The 21,751-nt window shown below is 39.7% G+C and overlaps 1 protein-coding gene across 2 annotated transcripts in view; it reads right to left on the bottom strand.

Annotated features, from left to right (window-relative positions):
- The window catches only part of LOC122564758 (astrotactin-2-like), a 1,559,828-nt gene that overhangs the window by 629,598 nt on the left and 908,479 nt on the right, over positions 1-21,751 (bottom strand). For both annotated transcript variants that reach the window (XM_043719930.1, XM_043719929.1), the window contains 2 exons: positions 2,752-2,876; positions 1,650-1,754 (listed from right to left, as the gene is read on the bottom strand). In XM_043719930.1, the coding sequence (XP_043575865.1) occupies positions 1,650-1,754; positions 2,752-2,876 (230 nt within the window). The remainder of the gene's footprint in view (positions 1-1,649; positions 1,755-2,751; positions 2,877-21,751) is intronic.

Genomic DNA, 21,751 nt, shown 5'->3' with positions numbered 1-21,751 from the left:
ACCATATTCAATTCAAACTTTGATCAAAATTAAGTAATTGTCAAAATTATGAGTATTCCACAAGGATAAATTAAAATGGCTGATTAAAACTTAGTGATCCAAAATGATATCCAAGGACTACAAGACATTTTCTTTTTTTAAAAGCTCATCTTTGGGCTTCAGAAATCATGATAGGTCTAATACAACTGGTTTGATACAATGGAGTTGCTTATTTGATCAACTGGACAAAACCCTCTCAAAATATATTAAGAAGGTAGCCTAGACCCTAATGTTTTCTTATTGTAAAGGTAAGTGTAAGGTGTTGCATTTCAGATGCAACCCAATTGGTCAAACTACTCGACTTTAAGCAGAACACACTTTATTTTTACACTTCAGTTAAAATATGGAAAAAGTTAAAAGAAAAGAATTGTAATATTTTAAACTACTACTAATTAACTGTTCCAATATAGTAACTTCCCATAAACACACCCTTCTCAAAGGCAAAATCAGTAAATCGATTGTCTCACATACAATTCCAGCAGCAGGAAGAGAACCCCAGCTTTTAGCTGTAATAGAGACAGGTATAAGAGTTTCCACATCCAACTTCAAGACCTCTGCAATTGAGGAAAGCTAAAACTTAAAATCCTGTGGGAACTTGACCCCAACCATGCAGGATACCAAGGCCTCACAAGCTGTTTATGTTATTGGGTTTGAGCAGACTGCTCATCATCTTGGCTCAACTTGTCTTCATGAAAGAACCAGGACAAAATACATCTCTTAAAGCCTTTGTATTGTCACACTTAATAGGCCACTTAATAAGTCAGGTGAGTCAGCCATTTTGAAAAGCAGGAGTAGTATTATCTAGGAACATGTCAGTGTTAATAACTTTAAAAGAACACAATCATTAATTTAAATAACAATAAACAATTAACATATTTAAACTGTTTGAATATTTATTCATACTGTTTCAACTCACTTTATCAATCAATCAAAATGTCTCCTAATCAGCTGTCATACAGCTTTATTTATTTTGTAAACCATTACATTTGAGGGAATATATTCAGATGCATTGTCTGAAGAGCTCTAACAAATTAGGTATTCCAAAATGCAAACCATGGGATGCATGTGATCTCAAAGACTGTAGCAATCCAGTCTTCACATCTGGCTCAGTTCTATTTGTTAATCACTTAGTGATCTGTCCTTGTTGTGTCTTTGAACACAATAGACTAAAGATAATTACCAACAGCAATGTTACATTCTTGGTTGAATCCCACTTCGTAATATTAAGATCCTTTATTGGCAGGAGCATAGAATTAAGTAATGGGATCAAGAGTTGCATCTCCACAAAAGCACTGAACATGAATACCCAGGTAAAAAGCTCAGACATTCCTGCAGAAAGTAATACAATATTTGCTCGCAGTCCATTTCTCTTTCATTGTGGTCCTTGGCATACTTATTGGTCTATTTGCTCATGCCCTCTGTCGCTCCCTATCCATGGTCTTTCAAGTTTGCAAATCCTCTTCTGCTTTCGAAACCCTTCTCAAAATTTTGATCTTTTATTGGCCTCTGACTCTTGTTTCATTTTAAAAAATTATCTTCAAATTCAGTTATTGGCTCCTAAACCATTTTCACATACAGCAAAACTCTTCATTTGTTTTATTTCTTCTTACCTGCAGATTGTGTTATTGAACTGAGCTTAACCTTGTATAGATTGCTTCGAACTCTCCACTCCTGCACCATGGGATAGCCAGTAGCCTCACTGTATTTTGCATCACCTGGAAAATAATCAAATTATTCCTTTTTGTTTTTGAAGAAAACACCTAATAATCAACTCAAAGCACATTAAAGTTTTTTTTTAAACAAGTCATTGCAGTTGAAGTGATGTGGTCTGGCAATGTGCTGCACTATTTCAGCATTGTACCATATAATGCTGAATGCCAATAAACAGGGTCTTTCAATGTTGTGACCTGACATATTGACTGGCAATGAGATGCACAGTTTGAATGTTGTGGTGTAGTATACTGACTTCCAAACAGCTGTGCCACATAAATGGGAGGAAACAGTTTGCTGCTTCAATTCTTGATGCCAGTTCCCAAACTCAGCAAAGTATTCCAACAGAGGAACAATAAATAATGTTATCTGGCTGACTTCTTTGCATTGGAGAGATGTACAGCAATCCCAAGGGGAAATTAAGAAAACATGCAATAACTTTGAACTGATAAAATCATAAAAAGAAAAACAACGCTGCTTCAATTCTTGATGCCAGTTCCCAAACTCAGCAAAGTATTCCAACAGAGGAACAATAAATAATGTTATCTGGCTGACTTCTTCGCATTGGAGAGATGTACAGCAATCCCAAGGGGAAATTAAGAAAACATGCAATAACTTTGAACAGATAAAATCATAAAAAGAAAAACAACAATTGTTCATTATCACGTCATTTAAGCCTTGCGACTGCAAGTTGGATTGAGAACATAACTATACCAATAAATATTCTATGTATCTCAACAAAATCAAGAGTAAAAATGGAGTTGTGATATCCTTTGTGTGTGGCTTCAATTGAAGTGTTTGCATGTCAGCAAACAATTCCCTATAACTTAACATGAAGCAGCAATGAGCAAGAATTAAAATACAAGATTGCTTGAAGCGATAGTACCTTCAACATAAAATTAATAACGAGGAAAGATAGATGCTAGCAACACACACACACACACACACACACACACACTTCCATGCAGGAAGCAGGGCACCAACCACAGGCAAGTTGCTTACCTGTGAGAAGCTGGAGGTTGGGCAATGGCTCTGAAAGAACTCCTCGACACTGTTCTTCCACAGGAAGGGGAATGACAACTAATCCATCAGCTATTTGAGGGAAATCCTTCACAAAATTATTCTCCCTGTATGAAGGAAGCAGATATTGCCAGAACATGTTTTATAACAGAAGGAGATTACAGAAATAGATGTGTTCTCTGATTTCTTCCTCACAGCTGCCAAGGCTGCTCATCATTTGGAAGAAATAAATGAATATCAGTTCAATGTATTGCAATCTGAATATTAATTCACACATTCTATTGTCATCATTTTTGAAGAAAGAAAGTGGTAAAAGCTTTAACAAAAACAGTTAATGAGCAAGAAACATTGGAGAGGTTGGAGATTATTTCTCTGGGAAAGAGAAGGCTGAGTGTTGATCTGATTCATGTCTTTAAGATTACAGAAGGTTTTCAGTGTAATCCTAGAGATGTTTCCTCTTACGCAGTAGACCGAAGAACATCAATGTATTACATCCAATAGGGATTGCAACAGAAACCCCATTACTAAGAAAGTGGTTATAACAAAGAATCCACCAGTACAAGGAGAAGTTGTGGTGAACAACATAGATGCATTTAGGAAAAACTGAATAAACAGTCAGGAGAAAGGAATACAGGTATGAATTGATACTGTTAGAAGAAGAGTGATAGAGGAGGCTTATGTGTAAACATTGGCTTAGACCCACTGAATGTCTGGACCTAAGCCATGCATTCAAGTTAATTGCATGAATAAAGGGAATTGTCATGTGGTTCTGTTAACAGTGTGGCCAATGTCATGGAGTTACGATTTATTTCCACTATTAAAAGAGAGGTTTTGAGTCATAATGCATCTGATTTGAAATTCTCTTTCCAAATTGCTTTAGCTTCTCTTTCCATTCACAAGCCTTATAAAAACTGTGCCTTCAATTTAGCTGTGCCTTCAATTCCTCCTGTACCTCTTTGCCCTTACCTGCTGAGTATTTGCCTTTCCCCTTGGAAACTGTTCTTTATTTGAAGAACGCTGGTGCTATACAAAGTTAAAAATCACACACAACACCAGGTTATAGTCCAACAGGTTTATTTGGAAGGACTAACTTTCGGAGCGCTGCTCCTTCTTCAGGTGGTTGTCAATAGGTAATGAAGGAGCAGTGCTCAAAAAGCTAGTGATTCCAAATAAACCTGTTGGACTATCACCCGGCGTTGTGATTTTTAACTTTGTACACCCTAGATCAACACCAGCATTTCCAAATCATGGTTATATACAACTTATTATTCTCTACCTTATACAGGAATTTCCACCAATTTGCAAGGTATTATTTTCACAAGAATCCCAACTTCTGACAAACTGTAAGATGCAGCTAGTTACAGAGGAATAGCTAAACTATGAAACAATGAGATGGAATAATTGTTTCAATTGTTACATATTTCCAACTGATTGACCACTGGAATAATTTACAAAGACAGGTAGCATAAAGTTAAAGACTGCCTGTACTGCAGTCAATGGGTTATTGTATGCTATCTCTTTTTCAGATCAACTAAAAGTAATCCTCCTTAATTTTAATTGTGCAATTTACTTGAGTGCAAAATAATGAAAAATATTTGATATGGTGTACATTTGGCTCATATATAATCAGACAACTATCTATGAAGATGCCAATAACAATGTCCGTTGTACATTTGAATTCAAAGTCATAAAACTTGGTGAAACTTGCTCATCTAAGATAAATTCAAACAAATATTTAATCATATAAATTTCTTCTCCATCAAACTCACTTCCAGGGAAAAGAAAAGTGTTATTTCCTTCAGTCAAGTTAGGGGAGGAGATAATAGCTAATGGTATTATCGCTGGACTATTAATCCAGCTCAGCTCATATTCTGGATCCCCAGGTTCAAATCCTGCCATGGCAGAGTGGAATGTGAATTCAATAAAAAATAAATATCTGCAATTAAGAATCTACTAATGACCATGAATCCATTGCAGATTGTCAGGAAAAAGTTTAAAAGGGAACACCTATCTGGCTCACTAATTTTCTTCAGGGAAGGATACCTGCCATCCTCAGCTGATCTAGCCTAATTCTAGACCCACAGCATTGTGAGCGACTCTCAACTGCCCTCTGAAATGGCCTAGCAAGACACTCAGTTCAAGGGTAGCGAGAGATAGGCAATAAGTGCTGGTCAGCAGTGATGCCCGCTTCCCATGAGTGAATAAATTTTTTAAAAAATGCTCACAAAAAGTGATTTTATAAATAGAAATTAGAAATCTGAAACATTGACAATTTATAATAAATAAGGCTCACACACACCTAAATTATGATATCCATCACTATGAAGAATACTTGGACATTTCAATTCAGCCATACTTCAAAGTAACTCAATCTGTTAAAAAAATCTTACTGTGGTAGATTATACTCTTCAATAAATATGTGCCTCACATACTATAATTATGTTTGCCAGTACAATAATGCACAGTCTGTGAATCTCATCACGTTTCACTAAACACAGTGTAATTTACATTCAGGAGGTAATACTGCCAAATGTTAACATTTAATGAGGCACTTTAGCTTGTATTGTGATTTTCTGAAGGCAGATAATTATGCAACACTTGTGAATCCGTACAGTCTTACTTATTGTCTGCTTTTTAATGTAAATTCCTTCTTTTCTCTCATGCCTTTTAACAGCACACAGTGTTCCCCAGTTGTGCGCACAGACTGCCAACTACTATCAAGCCCTCTGCTAATGTTATCCTTAAATTGGCTTCCAGAAGGCATTCTGGCTTCAGTTTGTCTCTCCTGTCTTATTGTTTCTATGCTTCCTCTAATGGTCAATGTAGGAATGTCAACCTGCATTCTGGAATTCTGTGGCAAGGTAGAGGACTGTACAATACCCCTGTGCCAGCTTCACAGCTTTTAATATGTTTTTGTTTCTGAATGATTGCAGTGAAAAGGTTAATCTGGATCAAATCCAAAAAAAGTCAGCTTGATCAGTGCCATATGGTTCATATTGAGCAGGATATTCAATCCAAATGTAGGATCTAGAAATCCATTAACAATCTGAAAAGAAAGAAATGTTTACATCCATACAGCACCTTTACATATGTCTGAACATCCCAATGAAGTTTTTTTTAAGATATCTTTGTGATGCAGGTAACTTGGTAGCTAATTTGCATGCAACAAACTCCCAATGCATTAATGAGAGAATAATCAGATAATCTAGTTTATGTTTTAAGTGATGTTGAGAGATAACCATAGGCCAGGACATCGAAAACTTAACAGTTGTTTTTCTTTTACATTGTGCCATATGATTTCCTATGTCCACCTGAGGAGGAAGAGGGGGCTTCAGTTTAACACCTTACCCCTCTGCATGAATGTGGCTTGTCAGCTTTGCTTTGATCTCGAGTCTCTACACTGGGATGACTGACTGTACAGAATTGACTGTGTTTGATACTATATATGCATATATAAAAAGGGTTTTTTATGAATAAAGTATATCTTTGAAATTGAAACAAAAAAGGCTGTTCCCTGGGACACAGACCAAGACAAATATTAACTGTGCCTGGAGGACCATCAACTTGGTAAAAGATGCTCTTTGGTCTGCCCAAAACCTGTTGATGTTGGACAGCATGGAGTCAATCCCGCCCGAAAATTGCAGACTGGCACATTCCAAGGACCAGGACTATGTGCTGAGGGATGCACTAAAGCTCGGGGCAGCTATCATCTGAGCTCTTTCTGCCAACGTTAAATGGGGGTCTGTTCAGTTATCGGACCTTCCTGATGCCTCAAGTATATGTAAATATAACCTTACACAAGTAAGAAATGCTTTGGGATTGTTTGCTCGATAGAGTCAAACTCCAATGTTTGTTTGTTTCTTCATATGCTACTGTACAGTGCCAAACTGCTTTAATGACTATGTATATATATATACATGTATGTAAAGATATTTTTATGAATAATGTATACTTTTGAAATAAAAAAGGGTGAACTACTTTCCTGACACCTCAAAGGCAGCACCACTACCTGTGGAGCTATGGCTCAAACCCAAAGAGTCTACACTCAGATGAGGCTCTCAGGCCAATTGACAGAACATCTGATAAGGTTCCCCATGGTAGGCTCATTCAGTAGGTCAGGAGGAATGGGATACAGGGGAACTTAGCTGTCTGGATACAGAATTGGCTGGCCAACAGAAGACAGCCATTGGTAGTAGAAGGAAAACATTCTGCCTGAAAGTCAGTGGTGAGTAGTGTTCCACAGGGCTCTGTCCTTGGGCCTCTACTGTTTGTAATTTTTATTATGAGTACAGGATTAAGGATAGGATTCTTGGCAGTGTGGATGAACAGAGGGATCTTGGTGTGCAGGTACATAGGTCCCTTAAAATGGCTACCCAAGTGGACAGGGTTGTTAAGAAAGCAGATGGTGTTTTGGCTTTCATTAACAGGCGGATTGATTTTAAGAGTCGTGAGATTTTATTGCAGCTCTATAAAACTTTGGTTAGACCGCACTTGGAATACTGCGTCCAGTTCTGGTCGCCCTATTATAGGAAAGATGTGGAGAGGGTTCAGAGGAGGTTTACCAGGATGCTGCCTGGACTGGAGGGCTTATCTTATGAAGAGAGGTTGACTGAGCTCGGACTTTTTTCATTGCAGAAAAGGAGGAGGAGAGGCAACCTAATTGAGATATACAAGATAATGAGGGGCATAGATAGAGTCGATAGCCAGAGACTATTTCCCAGAGCAGAAATGGCTAACACGAGGGGTCATAGTTTTAAGCTGGTTGGAGGAAAGTATAGAGGGGATGTCAGAGGCGGGTTCTTTACACAGAGTTGTGAGAATGTGGAATGCGTTGCCAGCAGCAGTTGTGAAAGCAAGGTCATTGGGGACATTTAAGAGACTGCTGGACATGCATATGGTCACAGAAATATGAGGGTGCATACATGAGGATCAATGGTCGGCACAACATCGTGGGCTGAAGGGCCTGTTCTGTGCTGTACTGTTCTATGTTCTATCACTTGCCATAATCAAAGTGGCTAATTCATGGTTGACTGCCCGCCTGTTCAGAAGATCCTGATATTGTTCAAGCTCACTGTGTGGACTTCTATTTAAAAAAAGTCAAATTTCAATCGACAAACTCCACTGCTAATGGACTGAAACAAGATCTTAAGCAGTGGACATTTTACCCTGATTAAGGTATGCCCTCGAAGTAAAATGTGTGCATCCAAATCACTCTTGCTAAATACAGTACCATCATATAATATAATTTTGGCTGGAAATTATGAATCAAATTTATTAAGAAGGAGGATTTAAAGCAAACAGTAGATTGTAGCTAATGTGTATTCAGAAAGTCTCTTTCAAATGATAAAGGTCAAGAAATACTGCAGTTTCCTACATTATTTTTATTAACTTAGAATAAGATCACCCTAATGAGAAGGCTTTAATATATGCAATGAACTCTATGGAACCTTTTGTTAATTTTCACCTAATTTGTGGTCCAACAAGAATGGAACTGAAGAACATAAGGTACCAGCGAAATTATATGATTATCTTTAATTTAGGCTTGTACAAAATGTTGTATTGAATTAAAGGTAGCCCAAATTAAAAAATATTCATTCAAAATATGTTTCATTAGGTTTTAGGGAGGGGCCTCCGAAATTGGTCTAAAACAACAACTTTCATTGTTATAGCACCTTTAATGTAGCAAATTATCTCAAAGCCATTCACAGAAATGTAAATTTTAAAAATGGACATCATGACAAAGGAAGGGAGGCTTGATTAAACAATAGCTTTGTCAAAATAGTGGATTTTAAAGTGACCCTTTGCAAAGGATAATGAGGTGGAGGGACTTAATAAGAGAATTTCAGAACAGACTTGGATACCAGCAGGCACAACTGCTCAAGATTGGACAAAGGGAATATGGTCTTTTGGGAGGGGAAAGGACATTGGAAAGTGTTGACTAACATTAGAAATGTACAGCAGCAAGGTCTGAAAGTGTTTAAACCTAAAGACGACATTTGACATACAGAAATGGCAGGTTGAAAAGGATAGATTCCCAAGTAGCAACAAAGGTGAAACAGAGAAACAAAAAGAATGAGAATTCATTGTGTGAAGACACTTTGATTATGACTCGGTAGTTGCAAGTAGAATCAAGTGATGGCTGTCCCTTTTGGTTGGACAACGAAACAAATGTGGGCGGGGAGAATGGTTTGGTCAACAGAAGAGCTGAGGAAGGATAATGCACCATGATCACAGAAAAGAGGATGATACAGAAATGGACAATCAATTTGTACACCATTAGTTTACACTGTGACAGACTTGGTCCCAAGATCTCCTAAATACAGTGAATACAATGGGCATGAGTGAGTATAGTTGAGTGTTTAACAATAACAACTATACAATGCAGGTAAATATAGTAGCCAGGAATATCTTTGCAGTTATTCCTAGTTTGCCTCTGCAGCTTCCTCGGGATTGCATTGGAAATGCTGTTGACCTGTGCAAATCTGCAGAAACTTCAATGAAATTACGGTGTCAAATTGGGAGTGGTTCAGGGGAAATTTCTGGTTTTATGACTCACAATTTGTGTTAATCGTGTGTCACTACATATACAGAAGACAGATAATCCATTTTATGAGGCTAGCAGAAGCTCACTAAGACGAGATTGCTTAAGTATTGAGCTCGACTCAATAACATTTCCTGAGGAATTTCCACCGATGCTTTATATTTAGAAAATAGACATTGAGGGATTAAGGAGATATAATATGTAGCAATTCTTAAGATTTAAACTGCATGGGCATCTGATATGTCATTGTCACAGTTCTGTTCCTTTGTTCAGACTTCTAAAATGAAAATGAGAAATGAGCCTGGTTTTGTTTGCTGTTGGTCCAACATAAGCTTTAAGTACTAACCAACCATGGAGCTCAAAAATCTGGCTTTGGGACAAGTCATAAACTTTCCAAAAGAGTGAAATTAGCTCCCAACTTTGAACTGAAAACAACAAGTTTAAAGGGTGAACCCAAGAGACAAATTGCAAAGTAAATCAAGAGCAAAATTTCAAACAACAGACTTCCAATTCTTGGAAAAACATTCATCAATGTTTTTATAGTTCCCTTTTGTTTCTTTTCAAAAGGTACAAATGCATGCTACACTCTTGTTCCGTAGCAGCTGACAGACTTCAACACATGGCCATTCTTCACATGTCCAGCTGGGAGTCTTGTAGTGAGTAATTCACCTCCTGACACCCCCCAAAGCCTGTCCATCACCTACAAGCACAAGTCAGGAGTGTAATGCAATACTCCCTACTTGTCAGAGGGTCCAACAACACTCAAGAGGTTCAGTACATCCAGGTCAAAGTAATCTGTTTGATTGGCACTCTAAATATTCACTCCTTTGATGCTCAATAGCTGGAGTGTAAACTGTCTACAAGATGCACTGCAACAACATCTCACCAAAGCTCCTTAAACAGCCCTTTCCAAACCTACAAGCAATACCACCAGAAGCACAAGGGCATTAGATATACCACAATCTGCAAGTTCTCCTCCAAACGACCCACCATCCTGACTTGGCAGTATATCACATTTCCTTCAGGGTTGCTGGGTAAAACTCCTTGAACACTCTCCCCAACAGCATCGTCTGTCAACCCATCACAAATGAACAACAGTAGTTCAAAAGGGACTCACCATATCTTCCAAAGGATAACTAGGGGAGGGTAGTAAGTGCTGACCCAGCTAGTGACACCGACATCCGGGAATTGAATTATTTGGCTGATCAGCCCTGATAAAGAGGCATGTTAATTAAGATTGATCTAAATTCATGGCAGTGTTATGCTTACCAGGGATTAATGAATAACAATCTAGACTACAAACCTTTAAGCAATGGTAGGGGTTCCACAATTGGATTCAGGAAGGGAAATAGACTTGAGTCCATATTCCCAATTCAAGAACTCACTGTTGAAAGTGGATCTGGATATGAATGTTTGTGAAAATCAACCAAGTGAACAACTTATTGGTACTCACTGATCATATCAGGAACACTTTCTTCTAACTGCACGTGATCCATCAAGGATCTGATAGGGAAGACATCTGGAACCCTGTAAATCACATTTGATGCAACAAACCATGAACTGAATCTTACCAGACATGGGCTAAGTATCATTTCCATTAGGTTTCAAGGAGGCTTTCTCCCTCAGAGGCCTAGAAGGCTTCCTGGTGCCACTTTACTGATCTCGCATCGTGAACTAGGTACCATGCCCCTTTGGCATTATGCTTGTTCACTGCTGGACATATTCTCCCACTTGCTGAAGGCAGAAGTACTACCTCTTCAGGACATTGGCACCCACCTCTGTGGACATGGACCTGGAGATCCTGGCAGAAGTGGTGGTGGTGCAGAGAAGGGCATCATCTTCTCGAGTACAGAGGAGGCTAGACCCTGCCATCTTGGTGCAGGTTGCCATGGAGTCAGTGTGGTATCAGCTGTCTCAGGGAATGCCAAAAACCTTTAAGAAGATCAATGATCTTCTTCACTTTGCTGAGGAATGTGCCACCAGCCTCTCTCTGTTAGCTCACACTCACACTATCGTTACTACTGCATTCATTTTCCACCAATTCTCATGCTGTATCACACACAACAGTTTTCACTTGTTCTTAACCACCCCAACCTCTCTACAGAAGTAACCCTGCATAGCCTCTGCCCCCAATCACGAGACACTTCACCACATATTATCTAGCTGCACCAACACTACCACTTCCATCTCACTCAATCCCTCCATTTGTCTCACAGGAAAGGGAAAAAGGCCCATAATACGCTGTAAGTGCCAGACTGTGTGATGGGATGTCTGATATTGGCTATTCACCCACTTTGACAGAAGATTTTTGTTAGCAAAGATTGGGACTGATTCTGTGGAAATACTGAAACGCCACGTCTCAGCAACAAAGTAAGAAGCTTTGTCCATTTCTGTGTTACTCTCCCAATATCCCTACAATGACTGTATTACTAAGATGTCACAACTTCTGCCCCTTCTCCAGGATGCATTCTCCATTTGGTGTCTATGGATGTACCTGCAGCATTGCCATGGCCTCCACTATTTCTGCAGTGTGGAAGGAAGACAGCATAGATTCATCAGAGGAAGCACTGGCAAAGCTGCTTCCTGCACCCTTCACCAGCTCAGATACCGGCACTTTGCTGGGTACATTAGATGGATTCGGAGTTGGGGACAGTTATTGGGGAGCACCTCACTGCCACAGCTCGGCAGCTGGCTGAGGAAGAAGTGCCCCAGGTGGCAAGTACCCTGAGGACTGGCAGCTGTTCAAACCAACTCAGGTGAGATCCCCATGGTTTGGCAATTAGGGACTAGGGCCAGGGTGCCTGTTTGCACACAAAGTGTCTTTGCAGCTACACTGTAATGAGAGTGCAGCATTGAAGTGCAAAAATGCCCTTTATGTAGACTGGAGATGTGCCATAATGATGCAATGAGGCTAGTATGTGCCAGATGTCACTGCCTGTGGACGTGTGGGCACGGTGCATGGAGTGTCCCATGAGGTGTTGGTGACTAGTGTCCAAGATGGAGGTGTGGATGAGCCAGGTACCCACTCTGCTTTCATGTCAGGAATTCTCAGCATCTAGTTTCTACCTTGACCATGGGAGAATGGGAAACTGCATACTCAGGCAAAATTAGCTGGCAATGCGGGTGATAATGAGCAATAATCCACGCAATTGCTGGCTAAACGGGCTTACAAAGAGGCCACTTGCTACTCACTAGCGAGGTTCTCACCTCACTGTCAAGCACTTGGTTTGAAAATGCAATTTTTTGATCTTGAAGCAGGCAAAGACCTTGCTGGACATCTCACCCAGTTTTGCCAAATTCTCACTGTGGCCCTCTTTGTATGTTTGCTCCACCCCACATCTCAGGAGAAGGGTGGTACTGCAGAAGGAAAGGGTGTTGAGTTTGGGTGAATGAATCAGCCTGGATGTGTCGGGTCCCAATTCAGCCATTGAAGTGGGAACTGAAGTCACAAGCAAATTCCATCCCTGATAAAATCCAACTTGTTTATTTTATCTCTTACACAGCATGCCAGAAAATCCCAGAGCCAGTGAAGAGATATGCAAGTTATTGAAATTTTGAGGAAATTATTTAATATGTTGCCAATTTATAGTCATTCCTCTGTAGTGTTGACTCAGATTGGTTATTTGATTGGTACTGGCATCTCTGTGTTCCCTCATTCCAGTAGATATGTTCCATGTGCCTTTGAGCTATGCCATCGCCCAGTGAAATTTACTTGACCTTACTCTGGGCATCAATCTAGTTGACATTTTGCCTATGATTACTAAAAATATAACCAGGAGGGGAGCCCGTGCTGATTTTCTCCTTCTTTTATCGAAGGCACTCCAAAAATAACAGAACAGATCTTTTAAAGATCTCAGCACCACAACAGACACTGCATACTCTGACTGGGATTTTGAGGGAGCACTTATGGAAATCACATGCCATTGAAAGGAAAGAAAGCTTTTAATTTTGGATACTGTAGTGCAAAACAGAGAGGCAAAGTGAGGTAGAGATGTAAAATATCCCTTACCCACTTCCAAATTCTCAGCACTGCTGTATTCTCATAGAATGCTTGCTTCATGCACGCTGGTGGGTAACTGAATTGCTCCAATTTTGTGAAGGGTCAGGGAATGACACCTGTGTGTGAAGGGAATGTGCATTTTTTTTTCTCTTTAAGTGAGCTTATGGTCTTCTACATAAAGAGGTGGAGATTGCATCATTGAATTTATTCAAGAGTAAATGAGAGAGATTTTTGATAAGCAAAGGAGTCAAGGGATATGGGGGGCAGACATGAACATCAAATCATCGCCGATCTAATTGATTGGAGGAACTGGCGTAATGGACTGAATGGCCTTCTCTAGCTCTGAAGTTCCATATATACATATATAAAAAATGTAAGTAGGAAGCATGTTGGCAAATTTCCATGAAGTGAATGGTCACATTTTCCCTACCTGACATTTCACCAGCTTTATTTCGCTGTCTGTAGAGCCAGATCTAAGTCCACGGGCGCTTAAACTAATAGCTCATCTGTTGACACTAACCCTGTCATTTCCATCCCTCCTCAAGGCAATTCTAGCTGAAGAAAATGAGTTATTCTCCGCAAAAGTGGTTTCAAGATGCTGGCACAGTGCTTCTTGCTGGCTCATCAAGGAAAGAAATTACTTGTTTTGAAGGAGTCAATAAAAGACACCAAGCATGGGGCAACAGGCAAATTGTCTCTCTGAATGATTCATCAGTCTCTTCTGACAGTGCTTATTTTCAATTTATTTTGACAGCGCTAATGTCCTTAAATAAGTTACATTAACGTCTCTTTCTGCAAGGGAAAGAACATTCCAGAATGGTCTGGTGGCATGATGGATATTTTCCCTTATCCATGTAGCTCAGCTTTCAGGTCTGAAGGATTACTCTTCTATGAGCTACAAACTTTGGGATCATCAGAAATCCCAAAGGCCAACGTCTGAAAATTGACTTAAATGAGAAGATATTATACAAGTTGACGTCTCTGGTCTCTGGTTAAATTTAAAGATAATGCCTTTCTGCACAAACTGTGCTCACCCGCTGAATACCAACTACATTTGTGATGTGTAATGCAGCAATATACTCATTGTGAATTGATAAGTGGAGCTGTGCAGATTCATCATTATGAAGGAACTAAAATTAATGGTCGTCCTCAGTTAATTTCAGTAATGGCATGCCTAGGCCACTGAGTATTATGCCAGAATAAAATGCAAGGTTTTGTTTAAAAATAAATAAATGTACATACATTTATTTGCAGTTAATTTCCTCTATTTTCAAATCTTTTATTTTTAACATGCAGGGAATAAATGTGGCGCTGGTATCATGCACCAAATCATGACAGCACAAATATAGACAATCAAAAAAATGGTACTGACACCTGTGGACCTTCATACTTGCAGAAAAGTTAAGGTATTCGCATTGTTCACTGTGTGCATTTGCGTAATTAAAGGACATGTTAATAGCTGGCGTTCTAACACTTTCTGATTTTTGTAAGCCCTTGGGAGCTGCATAAAGATGAACAGCCCCAGCCATGTCAGAAGTAGGTTGGCAGAACAAAACGTTTTTGTCTGACTTAAGAAAGTGGAAGCCTTGATGAAAATTAACTGTACAGCAACTCAATTTGAATATCGCTGAAATTTTTCTGACCCGTTTCTGTGCCAGCTCCCTATATACTGATTGCTGTTGATTCCTTTCTCTTTCCAAATCATTCATAGATGACAGGCACAGCAATGGTTGCCAATTCAGACCGCAACATTCCTGCTTCCCTGATATTCCAACTCCATGCCCATACATCCACCCGACTATTAATTGGCTGACAGACCTGGCTCTCTATAAATAGGCTTCTGCCTCAACAAAAGTGCCAATTAGTTCTATTTCACATCAGTTCACAGCCTGGAAACAAAATGACCTCCTGATTTTAATATCCTACACATTAAATCTGACCCATTGTTGATGTTGTGTTAATTTAATCCTAAAAACTAATTGTTTCATCATGGCTATTGCTTCCTTAAAAGAAAATATCATAATTTGCAAATAAAACTTTGAACTTGGTTAAACAGCATTCTTATGCTAAATAGATTCCTAGAATCCCCACAGTGCGGAAGCAGGGCGTTCAACCCATCAAGTCCACACCGACCCTCTGAACAGCATCTCACTCAGACCCACTATCCCACTCCCCTATCCCTATAATCCCTCATTTCCTGTGTATAATCCATCTAGCCTGCACATCCCTGGAGCCTATAGCATGGCCAATTCACCTAACCTGCATATCATTGGTTTGTGGGAAAAAACTGGAGAAGAAATGCAGCAGACATGGGGAGAACGTGCAAACTCCACACACACAGTATATTGAGGGTGGAATTGCACCTGGGTCCCTGATGATGTGAGGCAGTAGTGCCAACCACTGAACCACTGTGTCCAAATATTGCCCGATGAATTGAACATAGCAAAGAAGCTTTAAAAATCATTTAAAATGGGCATTCAATAGTACAGCACTTGAGTATTGCTGAACACAGCAAAAAACATCTTTTGCCAGCAATACTCAGTTAGAATTTAAACTCCAGTCTCAGACCTGTTTTTCTTTTAATGAGCCACAAATCATAACGAGCAGCCGATCACCACCTTCTTAAGGGCAATTGAGGATGGCCAACAAATGCTGGTCTCGCCAGCAGCGCCCGCATCTTACGAAAAATGATATAAAGCATAAAAACAACCAATGTTGACAGTACAGAAATGCTAATGTAAAGGGAAGCTTACTTAACTTTGAGAAGCTGATGTCTGAACATTTAATCGGCTATTAATGTCAGTATTCTCTATGGATGGTGGGGAACTGCAAGATACTTTTCTCACTCTATCGATATGCTCCATTTCAAACAGAACAGTCATATCCATTACACTTTCCATCTGGCCAGGCTTAAGATGCTTTTCCTCAATCTAACTCCGAAGGGGTTCACTTTCCATTTGGACCGTGCCAAAGGTTGTTGCTGCCTGGTTACATTCTCTTGTGGATTAAAGGGGGAAACTAAGGCCAATAGTAATAGGAATTGACACTAAAATATTCCAATAAAATCTCTTATTAAACAGTGCAGCAGCTCTTTGCCTTCTCATCAGCAGAAGTTCACCCCTTAACGGCTTCTTCCCATCGTTCGTGTCAGTACATGAAAGCAGGAACATGGTGTACTCAGCCTTGAAATAGTAATGAAGTAAATGGTCACCGTTGGAGGATGCAGATAGCTTTTACACATGGTACTGCTTAGCTAAGCTTTTTCCTCTGCCCGTCAGGCCAAACATACCAGTTAATCCCCATTGAAATTAATAGAAATTTTTCAAATTCTTAACAATAGAAAGGTTAAAAGAGGCATGCAGTCATATTTGGCCGATGGATTGCTGTGTTAATGCCTGTGCCACAGAACTTGATTTATAACATCCGACCAAAGTGAGGGGCCCCCATTGTTCTGTTGGATTGAACTCTGTTTCTCAATCTGGCTGCTTGAGAATGCCTTTGTGCAGTGAGGGAGCCTGATTGCATGCAAACCGTAGGAAACAATCAGGTTGTAATCAATGAATCTGCTTAAACACACGAGGGAAATCTGTGACTATTCACAAACTTTCAGGTTTGTTACTGTTTGATTCATACATTAATTTACAGAACTAAAAATCTTCCCCCATTTTCCCTTTCTCATTCCATGCAGGATGATGTAGCTGGATGGCTCAGTGGTTGGCACTGCTGCTTCGTAGTGCCAGGGACCCAGATTTGATTCCACCCTCAGGTGACTGTCTATGTGGAGCTTGCACAATCTCCCTGTGTCTGCGTGGGTTTCCTCTGGGTGCTCTGGTTTCTTCCCACAATCTAAAGTTGTGCAGGTTACATGGATTGGCCATGCACAGTGTCCGGAGATGTGCAGGTTAGGTGGGTTAGTCTTGGGAAATGTGGGGGTATGGGTTTGAGCAGGACTCTCTTCGGAGGGTTGGTGAACCATGATTAGCTTGGGTTTCAAGGATTGATGACAAGTTTAAGAATGCTGAGCACTCTTCACAAATCCACCCAAGTACTCAATCTTCAGGTATACTCCTTTCAACAGTTTATCAAAATGTGGCTTTGTCAAACAGGATCAACCTGTTTAGCTCATCTCTCACTATCCCTTTTGTCCACGTCTTCTTCTTGGTCTGGCCTCCAGTCTGGTTTACCAGATTTTTATCCTTTTTGTCTCCTTTGCCCACATCTCTTTCTTCTCATCACCTCACCTCAAGACGACAACTGAAGGCACACTGTCACCTCAAGACGACAACTGAAGAACTCAGATTGCTCTGTCAGGATCACTTCCAAACAAGGCTCACTGAATAGCAATGAAGAGCAGGTCTCTTCGCTCACATTTCTCATCTCAACCTAGGGTTTTGAGGAAAGTTGTAGTACTTACTAGTACTGCCCAGTTGAGAATGGCCAGCACAATACAGTATAGAATCTTCTGGATTTGGGCTCTCCAGCTCTTCTTTCAGTTCCCGAAGTAAAAATCAATCGCTTGTTTAAAAACCAAAGCAAAGATTTTAAGTTTCACAGTTAATTGGATTCAATCAATATACCTATAATATAACCTGTACAAGCATTCATTCCACTGATTTCCATGTTTCAGATCATATTAATCTCTTCTTAATCAGTGTCCAACTCGGACTTCAAGTTTCGCACAAGAGAAAATCTGTCCCTGTCTTAAAAAGATTCTGAACCTCTAACTACTAAGCTGTATTCTTTACAACTTGGTCTAATTTATTGGGCCAAACCTTTGTTTTATTCCTTGAATGTGGGTGTCAAGGACAAGGCCAGCATTTAGGATGAATCGCTAATTGACCTTGACAAAATGGAGCTGAGTTGCCTTTTTAAACTTTTGCTATCCTTGTAGCCTAGGCTCACCTACAGTGCTGCAGAAAGGGGATTCCCATCTTCTGACCCAGAGACAATGCTAAAATGGAGATACATTCCCAAGTCAGGATGGTGTGTGACTTGAAGGGAAATTTACAGGTGATGGCATTCACAAGTTCCTGCTGTTCATGTTCTTCTACATGACAGAATTTGTGGATTTGCAATGTACCAACGAAGCAGCCTTGAGAATTGTTAAGTGAATCTTGCAAATGTCTCGCACTGCAGCAGTGGGTGCCAATGATGGAGGAAATGAATGTTAAGGTGACCAATCAAGTACTAATCAATTAGTGACCTTCCTCTGTTGGATATCAAACTTGTTGAACATTGGTGAAAATGCACTCATTCAGCTCCCTAGAGTAATCTCTTATTCTTTCAAAGTGTATTTATAGACACTTACACATCAGTGATTCATTAGCTCAAGAGGGCATGAGTGTTTTAGAATTAACTGATTAAAGTTGGGTGAATGCAGAAAAAAAAACTCCCAACAGCCACTTTTATATTCCATCCTCATAATCTCGAGGTCAGCCAAAACTCTCATCAAGTTCTGTTAACTCAATATCCATGAACTTGCTGATTTATGGTGACTCTGAGTAAAGCAGCACCTTGATTTTTAAGTTCTCATCTTGCTGTTTAAATCTATCTGTCTCAATCTCTGTCATCGTGTTCCACAATTGTAGGTATCTGAGTGACCTTAATTTTGGTCTGTTGAACTTTAGTGTCCCCAGCATTGGTGGTGCTGCCTTTACCTATCAAGACTTAATCTCTGGAATTTCCTTCCTAGATCTCTCTCCCTTATTTTCAGATGCCGCATAAAATGTACCACTTTGGTAATCTGCTGCAATATTTCTTGGTTTGCTTTGTTTTGTCGAGTCGAGGGAATTTTATCTTCACTTTCAGTATAGCTAGAAATATGTGTGAAAGAAGCTACATAATAGCGATGGCAGGTAATATGGAATCGGAGTCTGGGTCAACAAGTAGCATGTCATATCCTATCATTGTCTGTGTGTTCAATTATACCTGTGCTGTTCAAGAGCAAACATTACGACAGGTATCAAATTGTGTTTTATAACATTCCTGCAAAATGGCTGGGGCATTTTATTACATTAAAAACAGAAACATAAATATAATTTGCTGTCTTTGGTCTTCTATATCGATCTATATTGATAGTGCTTGTGCACTATCAACCTTTTTGCTGGTGAATGTCGCTTGCCTTCTACTCTATCTCCCTCTTTCTCAATCTCTGCATTTGTTCAAAGTATAGTTTTGACGAAAAACCGAGACTGAAATGTTAACTTGGTATCTCTCTCCAAAGAGAAAATGAGGTCTGCAGATGCTGGAGATCAGAGATGGAAATGTGTTGCTGGAGAAGCGCAGCAGGTCAAGCAGCATCTAGGGAACAGGAGAATCGACGTTTCGGGCATTAGCCTTTCCTGAAGAAGGGCTAATGCCCGAAACGTCGATTCTCCTGTTCCCTAGATGCTGCCTGACCTGCTGCGCTTCTCCAGCAACACATTTCCATCTCTATCTCTCTCCAAAGATTTGTCTGATGCGTTGAGCACTTCCATCATTTTATGTTGCAGTGCAGAAATCCCCTTTGCTTTCAGAGCTCTGCTCAAGCACATTTCGGCCCATGTACACAGTTTGTACAGGAATGATTGCTGGAGATCTCCCAAGCCTTATCATTTGAATGTCATAAACCACCCTGCGCAAAAATTATAAGGCAATGAAAAGTGAAAATGAATCAATCCATCACAAGTAACTCAAAGCCTCTGGCCCTCTATCCTCCACACTTTGATTAGAAGTTTGAATGTAAATCACACCGACAGCTGAACACTACGTTTGGAGCAGTCAGTGGCAGCAAAGCAGATATAAAAAGTATACGTTCCCTTTTATCTTACCCATTCTGTCTGAAGTGACAATTGGCTGGACTAAGCTTGTACTCATTGTGTGTACAGAAGGCAGTGCAACAGGAGGAGGATGGACAATATTTTGAATACATATTTTATGTAAATTAATACATTAGATGACTTTCTTTGGACTCGAAGCAACATCCAAGCTCAAATTTCCCCATAGGTTCGATGCTCTGCATCATACCCTCATGTGCATTCCTCAACTTTTGTATAATAATTTATTAACTGAGAAACAAAGAACACCTGGCTACAATCATTGGGAGCAAAGCAGCTGGACATAGTTTGAAAATCATATCTTTCATGTATTCTGCAGTTTTCTGAGTGTTTTCTTTTATTTAAACTTGCAATATATACCCGCAATGTGCCATTCAGTGCTGTATCATTCAGAAGCTGAATGCCAATGTCTTATTATATGTCCTATCTTTGCATTGCAACAAGGAGCCATTTGGCTCATTGAATCTGCTCAGCTATTTAATAAGATCATAACCTCAAATTCACAATCCCTAGCTGATAATCGTTCACCACTTTCCTTACTAGAATTTATTGACCTCTGCGTTCAAAATACCCAAAGCTCTGCTTCCACTGCCTTTTCAGGAAGACAGTTCCAAAGACTCATGACTCTGAGTGAAAAAGAATCACTGTTTTAATGGGCAACATCTTATTTTTCGACAGTGAGAACTGATTCAAGATACTCCCGAAAGGAGAAACATCCTCACCATGTCTGCCTTGATAAGACCCCTCAGAATCTTGTACATTTCAATCAAGTCACCTCTTACCATCCTAAATCCAGCAAAAAGAGGTTTTGCCTATCCCAAACTTTTCTCATAACCCACCCATTCCAAGCATTAAACTGGTAAACTCTGAACCGTTTCCATTGTATTTATATTCTTCCTTTAATAAGGTGACCAATACCTCTGTGGAATGTGGAAGTAACCAAAAGTGATTTCACTGGCTCAGCCTTCTTTGAGTAATCAATTCCTTGAGTAATGATTCATACAGCTCAATTTTAGCTCAGAGATGTTTTTTTTTTAAATAGAATTGATTCTCTCAAACAGCACTCCTCTATTATTGGAAACTATTCTATGGGTATTTGTTATGGTCAGCTAGCATATAGGCATAATATCAGAGGCTTGGGTTGCATCAAGATGTGATCAACAAGACAAAAAGCTCTTTGACCAAAATTGTGTGCAATGTCACACTGTTGAAAATGATGGCAAACACAACATGGGGCTGAACCTGTGTGATTTACTGGAATGCCAGACTGGTTACACTAAAGGACTTTGTTACACACAATCAACCAAAATACAAGGTATTACCTGGGAGCCATTCAGGTTTCAACTGCAGACATCCCAAGAAATATATACAAGGAATAAGTGTCACTTTTGCTGCTTTCAAGGAGAATAATAAGCGTGAAGCCTTGATTACTTATCCCAAATCTGCCACATATAGCAATGAATAGCCCAAACTTGTCAGAACTCCCAATTTTCTGATATCTGCACACAGGTCCTGTTGTCACAAAGTGCTCGACTGTAAGACAGAACAATTCCATATCCAATCAATGCTGGGAATGTCTCTTCTGCTCAAAACTCACTTCTGACACATTTTACATGAAACATCAAG

This window comes from Chiloscyllium plagiosum, chromosome 30 (assembly GCF_004010195.1).
Source record: "Chiloscyllium plagiosum isolate BGI_BamShark_2017 chromosome 30, ASM401019v2, whole genome shotgun sequence".
Classification (NCBI taxonomy): Eukaryota; Metazoa; Chordata; class Chondrichthyes; order Orectolobiformes; family Hemiscylliidae; genus Chiloscyllium; species Chiloscyllium plagiosum.
The sequence above is the reverse complement of the archived record's forward strand: the minus strand, read 5'-3'. Positions and strand labels throughout refer to the sequence as shown.